The 25,144-nt window shown below is 41.9% G+C and overlaps 1 protein-coding gene across 6 annotated transcripts in view; it reads left to right on the top strand.

The window, feature by feature from the left end:
- Positions 1-25,144, top strand: part of RHOBTB1 (Rho related BTB domain containing 1) — a 122,733-nt gene that overhangs the window by 84,090 nt on the left and 13,499 nt on the right. For all 6 annotated transcript variants that reach the window (XM_057734826.1, XM_057734825.1, XM_057734824.1 and 3 more), the window contains 5 exons: positions 941-1,142; positions 1,731-1,834; positions 18,506-18,691; positions 21,283-22,262; positions 23,891-24,009. In XM_057734826.1, coding sequence (XP_057590809.1) covers positions 951-1,142; positions 1,731-1,834; positions 18,506-18,691; positions 21,283-22,262; positions 23,891-24,009 — 1,581 coding nt within the window. In that variant the 5' untranslated portion in view covers positions 941-950. The remainder of the gene's footprint in view (positions 1-940; positions 1,143-1,730; positions 1,835-18,505; positions 18,692-21,282; positions 22,263-23,890; positions 24,010-25,144) is intronic.

The following is a 25,144-nucleotide window of genomic DNA, read 5'->3' on the forward strand; positions in this document are numbered from 1 at the left end:
TTTTACCTTTAGTAGTGTATGTATGTCAATGCGACTCTCCCACTATGTCCCAGCCTCCCTTCCCCACCACCCCAAGTCTGTTCTCTACATCTGCGTCTTTAAGGAACCCGCCTTTTTTTTTTTTTTAACTATCTTCATTATCATTGCTATTTTATTGTATGCAGGACAGTAGAGTATGGCCATAGGAGAGATCACCAGTGCACTTGGATCTGTGAACTCTTAGGAGGCAAGGGGGAATAGGGGAAAGATCCAAAACAATGAGGACAACATTTGTTCGCATAGCAATGGTTGTCAACGTATTAAACTTAACTCTGGAGACTTGGGGGCAGAAAAAAGTTTTTGCAAATTTTAGCTACCTCTGTCATTTGTTGCCCAATCTCAAATTAGGAAATAAAATATCATTTAAAAGCCATGTGCTGCTATTTAGCCTTCAATCAGGATGATATTTAAATTACCCCCAGAAGGAACCTGCTTTTTAATGAGTGATCTTGGATCACTGGAAGACTGTAATGGACACTGGTACTGCAAAGACTGCTTATGCCCAAGTGTATAAGGTTAAACCCGCAGGTGCCCAGCCTCTTTAGCGGGTCAACACGAGTAGCTAGTGAGCTGGGAATGTGTGCCAGCAGCCCTGACTCGCCTGCATGGAGCTCCAGTAGGCAGGTTGTGTTTAGAGAAAACCAAGGAGAAAATAACATGTTAACCGGAATAAACCGTTTGGGGTCAGAATAACAATCCGGTGTTTTTGTACTTGTGTGAGATATAAAAAGAAAAGTGGAGTTTCAGTTCAGCTTAGTAGGAACTTCCAAATTTCTGGCCTATGCCTGGGCACCTCCCAAGAAGTGCCTGGACCAAGGGAAAGCCACCTGCCCCCCTCCCATCTCTGATTGCCCGAGAAAGCCCCGGTGTCTCGAATGCAGTGTCCACTCTCTTCTTCCAGAGTTTTATAAATGGACACTGACATGGACTACGAAAGACCCAACGTGGAAACCATCAAGTGCGTGGTTGTGGGAGACAACGCCGTGGGGAAGACGCGCTTGATCTGCGCCAGAGCGTGTAACACAACGCTGACGCAGTACCAGCTGCTGGCCACTCACGTACCCACCGTGTGGGCCATTGACCAGTACCGGGTCTGCCAGGAGGTAAGACAGACAGGCTTGCTTTCTTTTCAATCCTAATAGTACATCATTGCCGTTGCCAGTCTGGGTTTTATTTTATTTTATTTTATTTTATTATTTCATTTTATTTTATTTTATTTTTTTGGATTTCTATGTACTTGATATTTTTTTATTGAAGTCTGCTTGCTTTACAATGTCATGTTATTTTCTGCTGTACAGCAAAGCGATTCAGTTATACCTATGTATACATTCTTTTTTTATATTCGTTTCCATTACGGTTTATCACAGAGTATTGAATATAGCCAGTCTGATCTTTAAAAAGTGGGGGAAGGGGTTAACTTGTACATTGGAGACAAAACTCACCTTTTTAGTGCCACAAGAGAAAGCCAAAGCAGAAGGCCAACTTAGAGTATGGCTATAGTATCCTGAGTGAGGGTTTTTGAGACACGTGGTTGCAGGAAGAGAATTAGGACTTAGCTAAGTCCTGTTACATGGAAGGCAAAAACTAAATGCAAGTGAGTCTCAGGGGCTTTGAGGGGTAACCACCTGGGCATCCTTCCCCTGGAGAGCCTCTGACTGACACTGAGCATGGGTGCTCTCTCTCTCCGGCAGGTCTTGGAGCGCTCCCGGGACGTCGTTGACGAAGTGAGCGTTTCCCTCAGGCTTTGGGATACTTTTGGCGACCATCACAAAGACAGGCGTTTTGCATATGGCAGGTAAACCAAGACTAGAGCCGTGCACTTCAACTTGAGTACAGTTTCCTTTCCTAAACCTGTCTCTGCTTCGTAAATCAACAAAAACTACATCATATGGCCTTGAGATGTGTTGGGTTCTGCACTGTGTCTAAGAAAAGAAAAAAAAAAAAAAACAAAAAACCAGAACAGTATTGTTTCCTGATGTCAAGAAAAGCAGTCCGCATGGCCACTTGGTTCCTCCCAGGAATTACTTTATTTAAAAAAAAAAACCAGTGCTGGTTAAACTGTACGTTAGCTGGACGAGGATTCTGTTGTGCTTTCCAACCTTGGTCTGCCTTGATTGCTGTCTTCCTGAATAATACCTAATTTGCCTTCTCTTAGAATATTTTAAGTTTTTTTAGCAGTTGGCCCACCCCACTTCAGAAGGTCTCTTTGGTCTTTTCGTGATCATACTGCAGAGTCTGATGTTACTTGCTTTGGGCTTTGTTGTCTGAAGAGTCTGTTATTTTTATTTGAAGGTCATTTTTAAAAAAGAAAGAAAAATATCTCTGAAGTCCTTCACACAGGCACATTTCCAAAATGAACTGAAGCATTAATGTCTATTTTTCATTTAAAACAAAGAAGGAGGAGGAGGAAAAATCCAGTAAAGGGAAGATAAATCTGGAAGGACATTAATATGAGTGGGAACAAGGTCAAAGTACCGTAAAATATTTAGCAACTTCCCTTTGTCACCATAGCTCCATCAGAGTCTCCGGGACTCCAGCTGTCTTAAGTCCCTCTCTGAATCTGTTCTAACTGTCAAAATCCAGATAAGGAGGAGATTTCTTTACCCCTTAATAGTAAATGAAGATATTTCCTTTTACATTCAGAATTTAGGTCTCTGTTAACATCGGACATCATGCTACTTCACCGGATAGGATTATTTAGATACTCCAAACAACGAGCTACTCCTTGGTATTAAGATAAGCGATTCTGAAAGAACCTCTCTTTCTTCAAGCCAGTAGCTCTCTTAAGCCTCTGAACTTTTACGGCATTTATCCAAGTGGTCTATAATACTGAATCAGTTGTTGAGATCAGTTTGCCCTAGTCCTGAGAAGCTGTTCACACCCTGAAAGAATCTGCCATTTAGGCCAGTTGGTTCAGGGGATCTGAGAAAGAGGCACATGGAAGTAAAACTTTGATTTTCATGTCCCCTTGAACAACGAGAACTTTTGAACTTAATATCCAGCCTTATAGATGTTTCTTCTTGGGTGTCCTGGTTTGTTTTTTTTCCTTTCCATGATGTTCTTGATTCTTATCTTAGTTGCCATTTGGGTTTTTTCTGTTGTCTCACTATTACACACACACATACAAATAATCATCAGTGAACCTGCTTGTAAGTACTGTGCAGTCAGATTTTATGATGCTTGTGGTTTTAAGGAAGCATAACAAAATCATGGCTGGAAGCAAAGTAAGGAGAACACAATAGATTTCAAAGGACTGTTTGGACCCCAACTTCTAAAAAGGTGTGGTGAAGAAAGATGAGCTTACTGAAATACTGGGTTTAGCTTCTGTAGGCTGTCTCAACAGCTCAGTGGTTTATTGCCACTTGAAATTTATGTGTTTGAGACGATGAATGTTAACTTGGCCCCACCAGGTAGAACTTGTTTTGTGGTAATATAAGGACTGCTTCATTATCATGTGAGATTCCTGCTCAGGGTTGATTTAGTGCACAATGGCCTTCATAGATCTGATATTGACAGGCATCTACACTGGGCCTCATCCAGCTTCCTGATGTATGTCATGCCTGTGCTTGGTCACACCCAGCAAAAATGAGCTGGTCTTTCATGTGACTCTATCAGTTCAAAGTGCATTGTTCTGCTCCCTTGTCCGTAATGTTTGGTTCTGTCAACTGTAGCCCGTCCCCCACCCCTCTGGTGGAAACAGGACACGCTTTCCAAGCCAAGTCTTCTTCTCTGAGCAGCACAGAGGGGCTCGGGAAACCCTCCTCTGTTTCTCTCCGAGCTCTCTGTGGGCCTCACTTTATGCGCATGTTTGTCCCGTGTCTTTCCTCTGTCTTTTCTGATTCTCCACAGCCTCCAGACTTCCTGTCACAGCCCCACCACTGGGAAAGAACAAAAACCAGAGCTGCTCTGTCTTGGATTCCAGCATCTTTCTATAAACGCTAAATATGTCATACCGTGTTGATGTAGCACCAAAAAGTTACATTTTATGGAAAAGCCTGATGGTAGTTGAAGTTTATTTTACTCAGTATAGGGCTCTGACCACTGTATTTCATTGCTGTGCAAGAGATGTTTAATTTCTGTGTAACTTCCATTTTTAGCTCCCTATCATTCGTGAAGGAGAAAAATCACAATTACAGTTTCTGACATTCAGTTTGGTTTGCAAACCTGTTTCTTGACTGATGTTTTTACTATACTTGGTGTGAATTACAAGTCATTGGGATTGTGATATATTCCTTAGACTTGGAAATGTATTTGGAACCTTTTTAAAATAATTCATTTGATTCTTACGGTGACCGTGAGAGAAACCAGATTCATACCTAGATAGCTTAGACTTCGCCTTCAGTTTTCTCTGCTTCTTAGCACCAAGCTAGTTCACAAGTTACAGCCTCAAACCTTCTTCGGCATAGACAAGTTCTAGTTTGCAGAGTGGGCCAGGGTGGTGTCAGTCTTCTGACTTGAATTTGCAATTTTCCTAGTGTGGTATAACTACAGCCAGAATGTCATAGCTCTTGGTATAACTTAAAGGTAACTATTCAACCCATTTTTTTTTTAGCCAACTAGATTAATAGCTCCAATTCATCAAAGCCCTACAGTGTGTCAATCAAAATATTAGGTGCTTTGGGACTTCCCTGGTGGCACAGTGGTTAAGAATCTGCCTGCCAGTGCAGGAGACATGGGTTCAGTCCCTGGTCCAGGAAGATCCCACATGCTGCAGAGCAACTAAGCCCGTGTGCCACAACTACTGAGCCCACGTTGCTACAACTACTGAAGCCTGCTCGCCTACAGCCCATGCTCCACAACAAGAGAAGCCACCTCAGTGAGAAGCCCACACACTGCAACGAAGAGCAGTCCCTGCTCACCACAGCTAGAGAAAGCCTGTGCACAGCAACGAAGACCCAATACAGCCAAAAATAAATAAATTAAATAAGTAAATAATAAGTCTTTAAAAAAAAAAAAACAGGTGCTTTGCCAAAACGAGTTTAGTTAATCCTTCCAGGAACCCTAGGAGGCAGAGATTATCTCCATGCCACAGTTGAGTAGAGTTCAGTTCTTTTACTACCATAACTGGCCCAATAGTGAGTTTCAGAAATAGATTCAGGAACTTCCCTGGTGGTCCAGTGGTAAAGAATCCATCCTGCAATGCAGGGGACACAGGTTCAGGGGACTAAGATCCCACATGCCTTGAGGCAACTAAGCCTGCACATCACAACTACTGAGCCCACATGCCACAACTTCTGAGCCCATGCACTCTGGAGACCGCACGCCACAATTAGAGGAGAAAAAAAAAAAACCCCACACATCACAACTAGACAGAAGCCCACACACCGCAGCAACGAGCCCACAGGCTGCAACGAAGATCCTGCGTGCCCCAACTAACACCCGATGCAGGCAAAAAAAAAAACCCAACAAAAAAACATTCAAACCCAGCTCTGCCTGACTCTTGACTCCCACTCTTTCCGTGGTGACAAGCTACCTCAACCTCATTTTAAACAGAATGCAACTGAAACCGCCACCCCACATTGATGGGCTGGGTATCCATTTGCTCTTCCATATTTGTGCAATGGCTTAGAACAAGAAGAGATCTCAAAAAGTCATCTGGTCGACCCCTTTTCTCCAGGAAGGGAGATCATCCACCCAAGAAGAAGTAGTGACAGGAGTCCTTCAATTTGATGGACATGAAAGGCAGCACAGAAGCATCAGCATCCTAACATTTAGCTGACACATTTGAAATCTTTCAAACCCTCTTTTCTCTGGAGCGAATGACTCCAACTTTTTAGTAGCCTTTCTTCTTCCTACCACCTACTTTCTATCCACTTTTGGATGAACTTTTGAAGCTCTTTCCTGGATCTTTTAAAATGTCAAGAACAAAACTGTACATAGTAACCATGACTGTGATCAGCTGCTCTTTTTTGGCAAGAAAAAAAAAAAGCCTCTTTTTAAAGGGATGTCACTCAAGAGTTTTCCCCTAGAACTATTATAAGGAAGTGTTCACACTGAGGTACCTGGCACTGAAAATGTAGGCAAGTAGGATGGGCTCTGCCTTCAACAGGATACCTGGGCCCCTCTGCCCGCCATCCTGTAGTGACACCACACATAAATAATTACCCGTTTTATTGTTCACGTTCCTTGAAAACCTTCACCATTGCTGTGTCTCAGGGTCAGCAGATAGCCTTCAAACACATAAAGCCTACAGGGCTGGAGGTGGCGATAACAGCAGCTACAGTTTAATCAGGGCTCCCCGTGAGCCAGCCCTGTGCTCAGGGCTCTACGTATCTTGTCACCACATCATTCTTGCAGTGACCCTGTAAAGTAGGCTCATTTCACAGCTGAGCAGGCATGCACAGAAAGGGGCCAAGGTCAGACAGCTCGGAGAGAGTGGTACTGAACTTTTCTTGGTAGTTCTGTCTGGCTCCAAAGCCTGCATCTTCCCTTTCCCCAGGCTGTTGTGGCCGCTGCTGATGACTGATGGCCAACTTTACATTTATCCCCAGTTCAGTCTAATTCTTACACTGCTCTATGTAGACATGGAAGACCAGCATTCACCACCTATCACCAGCTCTAGGTAACATCCCATTGTTCCTTTTACGTTCTTTAATACGTAGCAAATAACTTAATTCCCTGTGTGCATCCATGAGTGGCTAAACAGGAGTCCTTTCATTTTCAGTAAAAATGATACATCCAGGCACACTTTTTGAGAGTGAGTAGGACTCTTGGGTACTCTCCGCAGCATGCTTTCTTCCCCCAATTTTACATAAGCCTGCACAGTCACTGTATTTGCCCTTACACCAAAGAGTTTCTAGGCATGTCTTCAGTCCAGTCGGAACTCATTTATTATATAGGTGACTCTTACACACTGATTTTTTGCAAGTGTTTTTAGGTCCAATGAGAAGTACAGTCCATGTTTTAAATGATAACATCTATCAGCCGTTTAGATAAGATGGCTCTGGTTTCACAGTGACGGCGCTTGTCATCAGATACAGCACGAATACATCTCATCTTGAATGCTCGGCTGAGGCCCTTTAAAAAATTCAGACCTGTGGATGACCAGTGTTTATGCCTTCGTCTTGATTGTCTGTACTTGCGGCTAATGGCATGCGGAAAAGTAAGCAACAGCTCGTGTGCCTGGATAAAGCATTTTAACGTAATTCTTGTCCACGGCATATTCTGCGCTCTCAGCCGGAACTCACATGGTGACGCTTCGGGGGTGGCAAGCAGCCTGTCGGACGGAGAAGGACATCCAGTGGAAGTGCGCCAGGGTCAGGACAAGGGCGAGGCAAGGAAGGCACCCACCGTGGGTGTAAAATGGGACTAATAATAGTTCTTAAAAGGTAGGATCACTGTTAACTGATCTTTCCTTTCTGTCTCAGCCTCAGCATGGCGAATGTTCCTGGTCCTGACTTTAAAATTTTGGTATTTTGTTCATCATGGATTGTTCTTTTAACCTTAATTTTGATTTTGGAAAAACTAGTGGTCATCTGGATTCCTGAGGTTTTCAGCACCTCTTTAAATTTTGCACCTGAGGCCAGTGCTTCACTCTTCACCCAAGTCCTGGCCCTGAAGGTGGGTTTTATAAATGGATAACACAGCAGCAAAGGGAGGAACGTTACCGACGCGGGTACTTTATGGAAAAGTCATCCAAACCACACTTCTGAATGTGTGGTCCAGAGGGATCTAGACCTCTGGACCACACAAGATGCAGCTTGTTTCCTAAAGATATTTAGTCCTGCTGTGGCATAAAGGACTAAGAGTTGCACAGATTATAGAAAACAGTAGAAAGACATTAGAAGAGCAGCTAGTTGGACCAAGGGACAGGAATAGTTGTTGCCTAAGAGGTTAGACTGAAACTGCTAGTTCTCATACTTGAATATGCCGAAGGTACTAGCTATCTGATGTTAGAGATCTGGGGAGAGGTGAATCAGCATGTTTCAGCCAGTAACTGGATGATGAGGAAGCAGCTGGTCCTCAGACTATGCTTTGTAAAACACTGCCATGGAAATATCACAGTGCTCTTTACTGAACCTCAGCCAAATGGGAAGAATCTCATGAAGATTAGAAAGAGAGAGTTTTTGAGTGAAGGAAACCAGGGGAAAACGAGCCTATATTGTATGTGAATCCCTTGCTGTAAAATTCTAGAAAATGCAATACAAAATCTATAGTGACAGAAAGTAGATCACGGGTTGCCTGGGAAAGAGGATGAAGGGAAGGATGGATTACAAAGGGACACAAGGACACTTTCAGGATGATGGAAATATTTGTTTTCTTGATTGGGATGACAGTATGGGGAGCGTATACCTATGTCAAAGCTAATCACATTGAGCACTTTAAGTATACAAATTTAGTGTATTTCACTTGTAGCTCAATAGTTTTTTAAATAAAATATTTTTATTGGCAATCAAAGTAGTCTATGATATGTGAGGAAATTTTCATGGTTGATAACATATGTTTTGATTATTTATAGAACTTAGTTCTCACTGAAAATAGAAATCACTTATATGAACTTAGGGTAAAAAAAACTAAGACCAGATCCTTAATAGCTGAATATGGGAAATGGGATGATTCTGGCATCTCAGATCTTATGATGGGACACTCTCAGATTGTCCCCAAATCATGCTGGCTCCCTTTTCCCAGAGCCAGAACCCTCAGCTATGTGGATCATAATCCTACCAAGTGGCCTGTGTCTTTGGCTGTAGTTATGTTTGTATCTTTTTCTGAGAAGACACGTTTGACCGGATACCCTGTGATAACTGGATAAACGACACCACATTCCCTGAAAGTTTTCCATTTCTCCATCCAACAGTAACAATTTTGTCTTTCATGGTCGGTTCTTTCCAGAACTAGAGAATGGTGTGAGGAAAGAGAAAAAAGAGGGAGGCATAGTCAGCCACACCGCCCCAAAACTCTCCTTTTTTTGCCAGATTTTTGAATTTATAAATTTGGGGCAGAGGGACCCCAAATTTATAAATTCAAAAAAGAATGCCGTGTTTGAATGAGCATTCTTAAACAGAATTACATGCATTAACATTAATGTTTTTCCAACTATAGTTTGTTTCTCCTCTGGGTATCATTTCCAAGATCTTTAAAAGAATCATTTAAAAAAATAATTATATACTTATCTTTTTAATCCATTTACCCATAGATGAGGGCATTAGGTAGAACATTTTTTGGAGGTGGATTATTACTGGTTTGTGCTACTCCTAAACAAAAACATGTTAGACTAAATGCATACAAGTAATTAAAAATTTTTTAACGTATTAGAAATGTATGGATTCTGTACTAAAGCCCTCAAGCATAGGGTTGCAGTGATGCCAAAGCGCCTGGCACAAAGAAAATACATCTGTGCCATCCTCAGCCTGCTGTCCTCCACTGTCCTTCCTGCTCTGAACTGGTGCATCTAGTACTATAACCAGAAGACACAATATCAGAAGAGCTGGGACTCCTGTGCCCGACCCAGACCTGTCCCCAGGATGAAATGGTCCTTGGGAAACAGCAGTGCCAAATGAGATAGGAACAGGGCTTGGCTGATGACTGGGGTCACTCGTGTTCCAGGACCTGGAAGGATGCTGGCTGCTGCATCTTGATTGCGTGACTGGGAAAGATGGCCCTTTGTGGTTGAACCCAGAAAAGCATTTGTGGACCCAAAAGATGCTCCAGATATATGAATAATGAGGCCAGTGAGGTGGGTAAAAAGCATAAGGAATATGGACACTGTTCCGTACATCAACATCGTGTGGCTGCCTTCTTTTTACGTTTTCTCTACTACTACTTAATAACTGCAAGCGTGGCAGGTTGGGTCAAATACAGCTAAGTTTGTTGACTTTTCATCATGCACAAAAAGAAAACATCAGTTTGTGATGTTTCTATACTGGAATCATCTGATGAAGAAATATATTCAGAAATATATATTCAGTTATCACTTTTAAATTAGGTGGTAAGAAGAAAGAGACTGCTGAGTAATTCTGCAGTGTCTTCAGAGGATAATTCCATTACCATCTTTCAGCAGTTCCACATCGGTGAGCTGGTAAGCCAAAAGGGAACGATCTCTTGGTGAGAATGTCCTGCCATTCTTATTAGCTCAACATACAAGATATGTCTTTGGTGACTTTTGAACCCATAATCATATTTGTCTGACAATAATGGTCCCTTATGGTTTACAGACCACTTGCACAGATATTTTTCTTAGTGAATCTTAACAGCAGTCATATCAGTAACTTTTAATATTGACCATTTATTCGATTTCCAAAATTACTCCACTACTTTGTTTTCTCCTCAGAGCTCCTCCGCCTCCCAACCTAGAAAACAGAGTTACAAGGACAAAAGATAAAACAGATTAGCAAACATCTCTTTTAAACTCATCACGTTGGTTATCATTCTATTTTAGTGCTTTTGCTGGGGGCAGGAGGGGGGTAGTTGATATGTTTTTAAAAAACAAGATGGTCTCTGAAATAGAGGGTATTATTGTAAGCCTTAATTCTGTGAAACTAACCCAGAATTAACCCTGAAAGTAACCTGCCCCCTTCTTTATATTTCCTTTGCTTCTGGATATAATCTTAATTTCTGGAAGAGATCACTAATCCATTTTTACTCTGGCATTATGAAAGTATACAATTAGATGGGGTAAATAGATTTTTAAGATAAATTCAAATAATTTAAAAATATATATTTAGTGGATAATCTCCGCTATATACCAGAGAAATTAGATAGCGATCTTTCAGCAATAATTGTCTAAAGAAATATAACAGCTCACATATCATTTTTTATTAAAACTTAAGCATATCCCCTAACTGACTTATTTTAGGACTAAATTTATTTCTTTTAGTTTCTGAGTCTGCAGGCATATTTGCATCTACATCCTCCAATATCTATAAGGCTTTTTTATTTGATAAACAGTCACTGAGAGCCTCTTTCGTTACAAATACTGTGTTGTGCACAATGGGAGAGAAACTGGTAGGAACAGAACAAAATCCCTAAAAATGAAACTCAGAGTAGTGGGGAAAGCCAGCAACATAAAGAGTTACAATTCAGTGTTGAAATGCTGAGCTAAAGATGTCAGTGGGAGGACCAGGAAGAAAGAATTGCTCAGAGCAAGAACTCGAGCGTTGGTCTGGACTCCTTTAGGTCACATCCCACTCCTGGTCCATCAGCAAGTCCCGATGGCTGTACCTTCCACACGCATAAAGAACGCGGCCACTCCTCACCACCTGCACCTCTCCCAGGCCGAAGTCACCAGCATTTCTCTCTGGATTATTGTTTCTTAAGTGTCCTCTCCTTCTGTCTTATCCCTCCTGACAACCCACCCCCGACCACTGTTTAGTCCGTTCTCATCACGGCGGCGGTGGCGTGATCCTGTTAGTTAACACATAAGTTATATCCTTCTGCTCAGAAACAGCTGGTCATCTACTCACAGTTCACTCTGAGTAAGAGCCAGACACCCATGAGGCCCTCCGTACCTCAGCCCAGCGTTGCCTCTCTGAGCTCAGCTCCTGCTGTTTTCCCCCTTGCCCTCAGGGAAGCACCCCAGGAATGCTCCTGCCTCAGGACCTTTGCACTAGCCATTGCCTCTTCCACAGTGTTCTCCCCTAGATATCAACATGGCAGCTCCTTCACTTCTTTCAGGTCTTCACTGAGATGTCCCCTTCTCAGTAAGGCCGTGCACGGCCACCTCCTGTCAACAGCGACTTCTGCTCCCCAATATTTCTGTCCCCCTTCCCTGCTATATTTCCTGCTTAGCACTTATCACTACCTAGCATACTAAATATTTTACCTGTTTTTCTTGCTTACTGTCTCTGTTCTCCAGTAGAATATAAGGATGACGGGGAAGCACAGCAAGGACAGTGATTTGTGTCTTTAACTCAATTGTTAAAGACACAAATGTCTGGAAGAGCACCTGGCACACAGTAGGTTATCAGTTAATATTTCTGGGAGAAGCGATTGAATGATTGCTTATTGATACCGGATAAATGACTTGGCAGGTCCTTGTACCTTTATTGATTCAAAGAGGATTGGGGAAAGGCCTGGGTAAAAGTAGTGGGATGATCTTGCTGGTTTACACAGTTTCGTTTCAGAAGAGACAGGGAGGTTAATCCCAGAGCCCTCCCATCTGGCCGTCTGGCTGACATGTAGACATTGTTGTATGTGCAGCTAGTCTTGCTCTTAGGAGAAGACAGTGCAGGAAGGCAGTTCCTCAGTCATGTAGCTTCAGGACAAGCCAAAGAGAAATGAGCGTGAGGTGGAGCAGGCAGGAAACTCATTACCCCAATTTCACTTTCTCCTGTTAGGGAAGCCTTCTGTGTATTAGTGTTTCCTGCTTTCATTGATCAGGAGTTAAATGAGATTGCTTAAGCTATTTCTTTTAATTAATTACTTGTGCTTCACCCAATTTCACATGCATTTCAACTTTTTCTGATGATTGTGTGAGGTGTAAGAATACAAACAGCCTCTGACTTACAATGGTCCAACTTACAATTTTTCTAATTTATAATGGTGCAAAAGCGATACACATTCAGTAGCAAACATACTTTGAATTCTGAATTTTAAACTTTTTTCCCAGGCTAGAGCTACGCGGTACTATACTCTCTCATGCTGCTGGGCAGTGGCAGGGAGCCATGCTCCCAGTCAGCTGCGCAGTCACCAGGGTAAACAACTGATAGATCTACAGCCATTCTGTACCGAGACAACCATTCTTCACATTCAGCACAGTCTTCAATAAGTTACATGAGATATTCAATACTTTATTATAAAATAGGCTTTTTGTTAGATGATGTTGCCCAACTATCTGCTAGTGTAAGTGTTCTGAGCACATTTAGGGTAGACTAGACGAACCTATGATGTTTGGTAGGTTAAGTATATTAAATGTATTTTTGATTTATGATATTTTCAATTTACCATGGGTTAATCAGGACATAACCCCGTCATAAGTCACAGAGGATTTGTACGCTAAAGGGAGCATGGATAGAAAAATGGGATATCAAGTAAAAAATAGCTGGTTTCCATCGGCTGATAACCCACAGCCTTCTATATGGTCAGGCCATTGCCTTCTGTGATATTTGCACTATGATAGCAGAACCAACCATTTTTAAGACTTGAGTATTATCTATCTTAGGATTTGGTGGCATTGGTGGGATGTTGATGTGGCTTTCCTGCACTTCAGAGCGTGCATCGCTTTGGTCCCACTTTCGGAGGGTGGGGGAAGACTGGTTTAAAATGTTGCTTCCTACTAAACCTGCAGTTATGGGCTTGGAAGAAATAGTTGCGCATGCTAATCATTCCCAAATCTGGATATATTGCAGGGTGTTTTCACAGTTTTCCCCACATAACATCTGTACTTAAGAAGCCTCACTGCTCTTGGTAAAGTATTGACTTGATTTCTCTGCTCACATCCAGGGCGCTGCATGGTACTGCCCTGCTCTCTCCAGACCCCCTGCCAGGCGCTCCCTTGCAGGCCTCTCCATCCTCCATGAGTTTGAGCTTACACAGCCATTCATCTCCTGGTGGTCATGTTCACCATCACTGACAACTCCCTCCGCATCTCATACACACCGGGCTGCTCCCCTACTAAAACTTTCCAAAGCCACATGTTACACATTCCTTTTCTCTGCCATGCTCCCAGCTGTTTTGTGCTGTTTTGATCTGTCTGTTTGCACAGCGCTGTCAGACTATATGCATGAAAGGTGTATCATTGACGTGAATGGTTTTGCAAACGTTTCTGTAAAGAGCCTACCTCAGTTATCAGAGGGGAGAAGGAGGTCAGGGATACCTAATTGAATCTTTGCCAGAAGAGGACTTGTGTACATTGACCAAGAAACCCACTGAAATGTGATCATGATCTCTACCCATATCAAGGATATGGGAGTCTCTACTAAAGACATAATAATAGGCAGTAGTGCCATAAAGAGATGAGATCTTACCATAGAAAGGCTGAAAAGTATATGTTTAAAAGGAGATACTTCCAGGCAAGACTCAAACAGAATTGTTAGCTTACCAAGTATTCATCGGCAAGAGACACAACCAGAATTGGCACACTAGAGGAAGGCACTTGGGTGTCCTGCTCACAGCTATCTAGAGGACTGGATAGACTGCAATCCTTCACAGTGGCCACAGTGGCCTGGTCTTACTTAGATAAAGGATAACTTAGCGATTTTTTTTTTTTTCACCTAAGCAGATAAGAAAACCCAAGCCCCACAGCAAATTAGCTAGACAATGGTGGCAAAGTAGAGGGGACTAGAAAAGGGAGGACGAACTAAAAAGATGGAAAGCACTTTTGTGATAGGAAAGAACATAGAAGGTTCATTCCTAACAGCAAATTTTTATATTGTCTGCCCTTTTCAACCACTTCTTCAAAAGATGAATTTAGCTTCTGTTTGCTTCCCTGATCTTTTCCCACCAAGTTTGCTATATTTGACTGCAGACATTATAAAGACAGACCATGAAAACGTGTGGCATTTAATGTTTAAAGTCTATCTCAGAAAAAAAAACGTATATATACACATATTATTACCTTAAAAGGAAAATGCGCCATGTATTTAATTTCAATCTATTTTTAAAAGACTTCACATAAAAAAAATTTCACGCTACGCCCGTAGCAATATACAATAAAGAATGTAATGAATGAAGTACACTTTTTAAAAAGTCTATTCCGGGCCAAGATATGTGGGTAAGATGCACTTTTTTCAGATTTTGTTTTCTTTAATCCTCCAACAAAGATTGGTCCCAGCTTTGCATGCATGCCGTATGTTATCTAAATATCTTTGCCAATATTTCACATGCTATCTTTGGCCAGTGTTCTCCTGGAAAGATAGCTGGAAAAAAAGTATGCTTTTTTGTTTGTTTAATATCTGAAGAAGAACTGCTACAACTGAGGTTGACTTTTATCAGCTCCAGCATTTTGGGGATGACTAGATCTCTCTCTGGTCCCCTCCCTACCTCCCATCCCTCCGTGAAACTGGAGATCTTGCAGTTGTTTCAACACATAGATTTACTTTGGATGGGTTTTCACTTATCTAATCAAAACTTTATTTCACGGGCATTATTTGACACGTCAGTACCCTAGTGAAACTTTTATATTGATATTTTCCCCTTAGAAACAATAAATCACGTTTTTCTCCAAAAGATAAACATTCATAGGCAAGGAACACTTAAATCCTTTGTAACCCTGGCTTTCTTTAATAAGGCCACTTAGCTCAGTCCTCTCCCCCAAGACCCCCCCCCCCGCCCCCGCCAAAAAAAAAAAAAATCCAAACCTCTTCCTACCCTTCTCAATATTCAAGTTCTGGAGTTTAAAGTTTTGTCTCCTACGTGCTTTGCCTCTGCATTCTCAAATTCTTGTGCTTCTACTCCAAATAGCTGTAGGACTCCATTTAAATCCCATCAGATTCTTTCTACAGCTGAAATAGGAACCCCGAGGTCATTTCTAGGCCAACCCTGCTGCCTAATATGTGAGAATGTCCTCATCACACCTCCCCCTCCCAATTATTTTTAAACTCAACTCTTTAAAGTAAAAAAAAGTAACAGAGCCCATAGAAGCATTTCTAAACTTGCCTTTTTCTTTTTATCTTTCACAGGAATGGCATTTTTAAACACGAGCTTGTGTCAGACATTGAACAGTCTCCACCCCAGGAATGAATGTTTTGATTAAAAGTTATTTAATATCTCCAGCTCCTTGGAATTCTGCCTAAAGCTGGAGATATTCTTAGCTGCAGGTCTTGTGCCTTCTTTGACTAGATAGAAAAATGGTTCAAAATCTAGAGGGAATAAATGGCATTCTCAAAATAGTTACTTGATTATATAGGTGTTTATATCACAGAGGATACTGATGTGTTGAGAATTAGGGATGAGAAAATGCTGGGGTCGGGAGGAATGTGTCAAAACAGCATCTTTCTACAGCTCTATCCCTGCATCCACTGATTCTCAGGCTTTTGCTTAAAATCAGGTTTAGGATACTACATTCATTTGGCAGGCCTGAACAATCTGTACGTAATGTGATCATGTGTCTTAACTTGAATTTGTATTTAAATCAACAAGGGTTAAAGACATTTAAGCAGGTTGGTAGCTAAAATATGATGTAATTTTTTTAACTGCTTTCAATGTAAAATCATGGGGACAGATTCTCATAGCATCTAAATGTGCATTTTAAAAAAGGAAAAAATAATTTTATTCTAAGGATGCAAATAGAATTTTGACTCAGTAAGTTATTTTCACTTCAGAGGTAGCATTGCTTTCAGTACAGCCTCTTTAACTATCATCCTTTTGAGGCCAAATATTTACAGAGCATTGAATGATTTTTCTAGCTTTCCAACAGCATTTCGTGCACTGAGATATTGATGTGACATAGTTAGAAGTTGGGCCCTCCGGACCTGTATTGTGCAATGGCATTGTGCTGCTATCATCAGGAGATTCCATTTTTTCCAACCCCCAAGGTCCTGTCTCTACTTGTTTACAGGTCATCTGGATAGAAACTAGTAAATGTTCAGTGGCATGAGTGTTATCACGGTAACCTTGGCAACCGAGCTAGCTCTGATTTCAAAACCTCACATGCTGTATCGTAAAATTAGATAACAGAATTGACATTTTGCTACATGTCTGTCATACAAATTAAGCTCTGAGAATGATTTCCTTTATAGCCATGTGCCTTATATGGAAATAGAAGGCACCAGTTAGAACAATTTTATACATATATCAGTATATACATATATCAATAAATGTTCCACATTTAGGTGCTGGACACATTTTCTCCATTCTTTCTCTATGATTCTGAACCTCAGATACTGCCACATTATTCTCACTGTGCCAGAATTCTTGGCGGCTTTATTTTATGATCAGGATGAAGCTTATAGCAGAGCTGCATCAGATAGCCTATATAAATAGGATTATGAATAATAGAAAACTCAGCTCCTAAAAAATGTAAAATTCAAAGCATTCTTGACTTTACTGGATACCGTTATTTATGCTGATTAGAAGTAAGACTGTGCACAGAATATTCTACTAACTAAATCAGAATCCCAGAGACAAGACCTGCTTCCCTTTCATTTATATAGTTATGCATATTTTTACACACATTATATTTTCCAGTGCCCAGGAATCTTTGATAAGATCTTTATTTCAAGGACATTTTAAACATGCAGATTAATACACTCATCTGCTTTGAGTCCTAGGTCCCCTTTTGTAATTTGTAAATATTTGAATGTCAGGATTTTCCCCTCTATTTGTCGTGGTCTGGTGCAGTTTTTCGCAGATATAAAGACTCAACTTGTGAATTACATTTAATGTAAGCACCCTGCAGTTTGCTGCATTGCAAATGATTATTTTTAGAAATTTTATGGCTGCCTGGATGTATCTGCTTGTCTTCATTGATATGTAGGGAGAGAAGCTCATTAATGATTTAAAAAGGTGTTTTGATTCATCCACTTGATTCTTCTCATTACATAAACAATGAAGGCAGTAAATTAACATCTAATAAAATTGTAAGTTTATTTCTGAATGTAGCTGCAAAATAGTCTTGAATCCTTGGGTATAGCTTTTTCTGTTCTTTATATGCTTCTACCTCCATATTTTCAAAGTCATCATTCTGCATATTTTAACCTAGAAAGATGGTTTATAATTCTTACTAAAGATACTTTTTAGCAGTTATCTATCAAACACCATAACTGAAAAACTTTTGTAAAATAGTGCTTTGGCTTCTAGAATGGTAAGTTATTATATAAAACATGGAAGATCCTTATGTCACAATTGACTATAAAACAATTTTCCTTTTTTCCATATACCTGCTATGTATCACATTTGAGAAGTCTGTTTCCAACATTTTCTCATCTTATTAGCCATCCACCTGACTCTGGCTAGTTTTATGTTAAATACTACCTTCTTGCCTTATACCTAGCAAAAAGTCGAAATTCCTGCAAATTCAGGACTTTCTCTTTCAGAAACAGATAAGTGGTTGTGCTCTCTCCATGTGTGCTTAAGGGAGAAGAAGGGCAGAAATCCTTCTGTGTATTTGCCAACCGTGTACAGCAAATACCTGATACATTTTTTTGTAATGTTTAAACTGTGTGCTTTTATCTCATTGAGTCATCATCACCTTTCTGTTTACAGTGGAAAATGGTAGTTTTTATTATTTTCTTTTATCTTGAAACTATTTCTTGTGATGAACAGAAATAGTTCAGCATGTGGTGGTTCCAGGCCTGAGTGCAGTTTGGGTAACCATCTACACTGTAAAGTAACCTCATTGGAAACTTTTCAACGCATAGGCCTTCTGCAGTGCAACATGGAAATGAACTCAGGCTGGGCGGGTGCTGGAATGTGGGGGCTTAATGGGCTGTGTGCATGACTCCAAGATGTATTGTAGTATCTGGTCTTTTTTTTTTTTTTAATTGTGACATGATATGGCATTGTGTGGATGGGGGAGGGGGGACCATGACAATAAGAGAGAAAACAAAAGCTAAAAGGCAATACAGCTTCTTTTGTGATTTCCTTTTAGGTCCGATGTTGTGGTCCTCTGTTTTTCCATCGCTAATCCCAATTCCCTAAATCATGTGAAAACCATGTGGTATCAAGAAATCAAGCACTTTTGCCCTCGCACACCTGTTGTTCTCGTTGGCTGCCAGCTAGATCTCCGCTATGCTGATCTTGAAGCTGTTAATAGAGCCAGACGCCCTTTAGCAAGGTAAGCCAAGGGACTCAGTGTTTCAGTGTGCTGGCCAAGTTAAAATTTAGACGTAGCAGATGTCTCTGTAGCCGTGGGTTCTGTTCTTCAGTGGCTCCGGGACCCCATCAGTCAGCCATACGCTTTAAGTTAGCTTGTTCTTCATGAGGAGGGGTTGAGTCTTGACCCCCCCCAGGCTCACCATCACCTCTCAGGCCGGAACTCTTTTTTCTAAAATGGTTGGCCGGTGCTTGAAGGGAATTCTCTAATTACGATATGGTGTGTATAAAAGTGCTTGTGAACTTTGTTAAGTATTAAACAAAATGTTAGCTACTCATAATAATGTCTTTTTGGACCTTATGATTATTATAATAAAGTTAACTAACATTCAGAGCCGTCAGCCATAATTCTTGGCCCCAGGAACATCAGGTTCATGAAAACACGCATATCCAAGTGGTTTTAATCCTCTCCTTTTCCTCCATCCAACCTCTGGGAGTATTTCATTCCCAGGATGGCAGTGTCCAGTTTTTAAAAATTATATAGACCCATGGGTGCAAAACGGCAACACTGCTTTTTAAATGGCTCTGGTGGTGATATTTTTAGAGTGTCACACGTTTAAAATACAACTTGAAGGAGGATTTGTTTCAGTCTGTAGAAAATGTGGATACCAGTCTTGGGGGGGAAATACGAGTTTTTTAAAAAGCTATGCTCCTTCAATATGCTCTTTTAAAAAATAACCTTATATGTTTTATGCTTAACTCCATTTTTTGCTGGTGAGCATAGCTTTGCCCAGAATGTTGATATTAATACCTTCCTTCCAGGTAGATACTTTGCCTTAATAGGGTTATTACAAAATTTCATATGGACACAAGTTTTTATGCTCTCACAGCAAAAGCAACTGGTACTTTGTTGAGATCATTTCTGATGTTCTAGGTACATCCTCAATAAATGTTCTGAAAACATTTCATGTTCCTTCTGTTCTTAAATGCATGGACTAGGAATTGAATATTATAAGCCATGACATAGAGGGAAAGAGGACTCCTGGCAAATGAGAGACTAGCCCCTCGTCTCAGAACTTTCCGTTACAGAGGTTAGGATAGTCGGGCCTCACCCCACAGATGTGTGGAGGCCTGGAGGAGAGTTCCAGAGCTCTAGGGGACCGTCCCTTTCATAGACAGTTCTGAGAGTTCATGAAGGAGGCAGTATCTGAGCTAAGCCTTGAAGAGATTCACCAGTTAGTGATGCACACAATGCCCGCAGGAGCAAACCCTGAAGTTAAATCTTCTTCCCTGCACTTCTCTTCCACCTTTGCAACACCCTGAAATTTTCCCTCTTTTCCATCTAGGTCCTCAAATCCAAATCCTACCTAGTATTACCTTATTTCTCCTAAGACCAGTGCCTGCCACACATATCACCCTTAGTCTTGTAAGCCAGATATTTATTTAGGAAGATATATCCTAAGACTGTGTCTCACAATCAAGGATGTGTGTGTGAAGAGTGTAACAACAGAGCCCACCTTGCCCACGTCCTGGAATCCATCTGGGTCTTGACCATGGTTATGCAGTAATTACAGCACTATTCTGCCGATACTGCTTCCAAAGGTTTGGCTTCCCAGGGTCTGATTAGATTGTAAATGGGCATTGTGTGCCAGTCTAAAGGCTGTAGACTTTACTCATGGGCTCTGTGGAACCAAAGGAAATTTTTTTTAAAGAACTGCGGCTACGTCATACTTGTATTAGGTAAGGCGTTTTCATGTGCCGGTGAGAACTGGGAGCTAAAACGTGGAGAGTCTGAAGGAAGATGGGTTAAGAGGCTTGTGTGCTAGTCCAAGCCAAAGATGATGAGGGCCTGACTGAAGAAACTGGAAGTAAAAAGCGAGGTGAGATATAAAAGAAGGTTCACAAACCTAATCAAGGAGACTTAATGAGCTGTTGGATGTGGACCATTTAGTCTAGAACTGGGGAATTCTAGACTCTGATTGCTTAGTAAAGGTCTCAGCAACTTGCAAATGTGACTTCAGGCAAACTCTTTAAACTCTCTGCCTCAGTTTCTTCAGAATGTAGAACAAAAATAACACCTATAGGGCTACTATGAGGCTCAAGTAAGAAAATGGATATGATTCATTTTTAAGGTGTAAAGCAAGAGGTCAGCGTAAGGGGATAAAGATGAAAGTGGCGGTGGCAATAATGGCATCAGCTAGCATTTATCAAGCACTTACTGTGGGACAGGTTCTATGCTGGACAAATTAGCTCGTTTATACCTTCCAGGCGTCCTTTACAATGCAAGTACTCACTATTATTCTTCCTGTTTTACAGATGGGAAAACCGAGGCTTAAAGAGGTTAAGTAACTTGCCCAGGATCAAATAGCTAGTAAATGGCTGATACTTTAGCTATTGTTGTTACTACTGAAAGCTTTTTTTTTTTTTTTCCTGCAGTCATAAGTCCTTTATATTTTGAAAGTTTGAGGTTGGTAGGAGATTTTTCAAGAATCTGGTTAAAAGCCTGAATAGGATTTTAAATGTATAATTCAATTAGGTGCTTAGCTAGGCCCTGGGTACTTTTTTTTTTTCTGAAATAAGCCAGATCCTAATTTTTGAAATATTCTAATTCAGGCCCATAAAGAGAGGGGATATTTTGCCCCCAGAAAAAGGCCGAGAGGTTGCAAAGGAACTCGGCATACCCTACTATGAAACAAGTGTATTTGACCAGTTTGGAATCAAGGATGTATTTGATAATGCAATCCGAGCCGCCCTCATTTCCCGCCGGCACCTGCAGTTCTGGAAATCCCACCTAAAGAAAGTCCAGAAACCTTTACTTCAGGCACCATTCCTACCTCCAAAAGCCCCTCCACCTGTCATCAAAGTTCCAGAATGTCCCTCCACTGGGACAAACGAAGCTGCCTGTTTACTGGACAATCCTCTGTGTGCCGACGTCCTGTTCATCCTCCAGGACCAGGAGCAGATCTTTGCACACCGAATTTACCTTGCTACCTCCTCTTCCAAGTTTTATGACCTTTTTTTAATGGAATGTGAAGAAACCCCCCAGTGGAGCGAAGGAGCTTGTGAGCGAGAGAAGCAGAGCAGGGATTTCCAGGGACGGGCACTGAGTCTTGACCCAGACAAGGAAAGGGAAGAGGGCACCCCAAGGACACCTCAGGCCGATCAGTGGACGTCCTTGAGCCAGAACTTGTCCCAACAGGAGACCCCAGGGCCGGAAGCCGAGGGCTCGGCGGCAGAGACGCAGACCCTGGCGAGCTGGAGTAAGGGCTTCGTTGGCATGCACAAGGAAATGCAGGTCAACCCCATCTCAAAGCGGGTGGGCCCCATGACCGTGGTCAGGATGGACCCGTCCGTCCAGCCCGGCCCTTTCCGGACCCTGCTCCAGTTTCTCTATACGGGGCAACTGGATGAAAAGGAAAAGGATCTGGTGGGCCTGGCTCAGATCGCAGAGGTCCTGGAGATGTTTGATTTGCGAATGATGGTGGAAAACATCATGAACAAGGAAGCCTTCATGAACCAGGAGATTACGAAAGCATTTCACGTCCGGAAAGCCAATCGGATAAAAGAGTGTCTCAGCAAGGGGACGTTCTCAGGTGAGCGGGTCCAGTGGCAGAGTCATCGACACCTGTGGTTGTGGTTTATCAAATATTAGCCAAACACGAGGAGGAGAAGGGTAACCATCGTTAACATGCGTGTACTGAAGTTACATATATTTCACTTACTTCATTCTCATCAGACTTGAGGGTTAAATTTGGTGATCTCCATTTTGCAGATGGGGAAACTGAGGGACAGGGAGGTTAGGTAACTGGCCCATGGTTATACAGGTAGTAAATGGTCCAGCCAGGATTTGAATGCAAGCCCTGAAGCCCCGTGTGGTCATGGTGCTTCTCAAGGGTAGGCCGAGCTACCCCTGAGCCTGAGCCAGTCAGCTCGATGCTCACAATCGCCCTTCAGGATTCCTTCCCTGATCTATTTTCCACTGACCCTTCAGCACGTACCCATGCCAAAAATCAGTGACGTTTGGTCCCGAGGCCACTGAAATCCTGGGGCGATTTGAGTGACCCTCTGCGTTCCCATCTGGAAAGCCTCATCTGACTCTATCCCCCCTCTTTTTGGTTCTCACCCTCCTTTATCCTGCTCGTCTGTGTTCTTCTTGCCCCTTCCCTGTCTGTGATAACTGTGCCCAGGGCCTCCTACAGCGCCCTTACGTAATTGCATAAGCACTCTGGTGGCTTGTATCCAAGAGGAGCGACTGGCCCATGCTTGTCCTGTCTTACACACGTCTGCTGTTTTCGTTCTGTAATTGTCCTCTCTGTGTATGTTTCATTGTAAAAATTTGACTTCCTGACTTCTATTTTTAGGGGTACTTCTATTTTTGCCTTTATTTTTCACAATGCATATCATAGTCCCATACATTTAATAAGTGGTAACTGAATGTATTCATTAATTTTAAAGCTTTGAGTAATATTTACTCAAACACTGACCATCACGGTAGAGAAGCAGCCTTGAAAGTTAATGAAAAGAAATGTTACAAACTGCAGTAAATTAAACAATGGACCTTAAGTGAAGGTGATGAGATCTCCCGTTCCTTACTACAGAGGTATAATAACCAGATACAGTGTGGGAGCCTCAATTGGGTTCTGTTTTAAAGAAAAAAGGAAACCTATAAAATACAATTAGGGCATAATTAGAACAATTTGAATAAGAACTAGATAATGGATGATATTAGGGAATTATTGCTTATTTTCTTAAGAGTAATAATGGTATGGTTATCTAGGAGAATGTTCTTAATTTTAGAAAATTCTTGGTAGTTAGGAGGAAGTATCATGCTGTTAAAAAATGTCTACATATATATAATACATATGATAACGTATGTATAGCTAAGGCAAACATGACAAAATGTTAAGCATGTGATAAACGAGTTGTCATTGCACTATTCTTTCCACTGTTCTGTTTGAAATTTTTCATAATAAGGATGAAATACTCCTCTCCTTTATGTGACTTTATGGTTCAGAGAATTTGTGTTGTGACCTTGTGTGTAATTTTAAACGCTTCCTCCTTAATCCTCGGAGGACATGGAGAGAATTGGGTGTGCTCAAGGCAGGGTGGACACAACATCACTGATTAAAGGTATGGAGAAGACGAGAGATATAGGCTGATGGATGATGGAAGTCCCTCGACGAGGTTGGCTCACGCTTGTGCTTCTTCCATCCTTGGGCAGATGTGACGTTTCAGGTGGACGACGGAGCCATCAGTGCCCACAAACCGCTGCTGATCTGTAGCTGCAAGTGGATGGCTGCCATGTTCGGGGGGTCATTTGTCGAAAGCGCCAACAGTGAGGTAGGTACCTTCCAAAAAGCCCAAGTGGCATCTTTATGAATGTGTGTGTATATTTATACTGAAAAGTGTTTAACTGGCCAGAGGACTTCGATTCTTTAACTGCTAACTTAGAATAGGTTTTTTGTTTTGGCCACACTGTGCAGCATGCAGAACTTCCCCAACCAGGGATCGAACCCACGTGCCCTGCAGTGGAAGCACGGAGTCTTAACCACTGGACCGCCAGGAAGTCTGGAATAGTTTTTTAGGCAGTGCTCGAGTGTCAGTTCACCCTCTTCTTCTCATTCTGCGATCACGCGGAGCTACTGTCTGTCGTTCACTTGTTACGTGTAAGCCTCTGTGTGCTCCTGTATCGTTTCATCCACATAGCTCTCCTCATCCCTGAAAACATGCTCAGCTGTATTTTTTAACAAGTGTCACCAGGCAAGGTACTATCAAAATCACATTGAAGCAGGAGAAGTTGGAGACAGTGAAAAGTGTCTTTAGTCACTCACGTCCTGGGCTCAGCTCTGCCACTAACAGAGAGGGAATCTTAAAAAGCCACCTCCTTGTGCCTCAGTCTCCTCATCCGCAAGACAAGGGATGCACTAGGTCACACTTGAGGTCCCCTGCAACACTCCCTGAGGCTCCGCCCCGACATGTCTCAAGGGTTTGTCAACTGTAGGGAAACAGTAACGGAGCAAAGGGTTACTCCCCTGAAAGGCCTCCCAGAGTGCTTGTTAAGTCTGGTAGAAGCCAGTGGGTCACTTGTCAAATGCTGACCCTATCTCCAAAAGAGGGATATTCTTAGAGCTGAGCAAGCAGTATTTTGGAGACGCTGTAGCTCCACCTTGTTACAAACTTCCGGAAAAGAAAGAAAAATTCCCTTCAGGCATTTCTGACTTTAGTCTAGGGGTGGGCATCTTTTTTGGTCAAGTTTAGCAAGTATTTCCTAACCATCTTTAAAAAAAAAAAGAAAAGAAAAGAAAAGAAAAACACGCGGGGACACCCCATCAAGCTTATTGTCCTAAGGGGCTTGTTTTGCTTATCTCAGCATTGCTCTACACTTTTAACAGAAATACAGAAAACAATAGCTGAACTCCCAAGGGGGGCTCTCAGACCAGAAATCTGAGCACTCCCTTTGGGACCCAGGATCTTG

This window comes from Hippopotamus amphibius, chromosome 5, assembly GCF_030028045.1.
Source record: "Hippopotamus amphibius kiboko isolate mHipAmp2 chromosome 5, mHipAmp2.hap2, whole genome shotgun sequence".
NCBI classification, from domain to species: Eukaryota; Metazoa; Chordata; class Mammalia; order Artiodactyla; family Hippopotamidae; genus Hippopotamus; species Hippopotamus amphibius.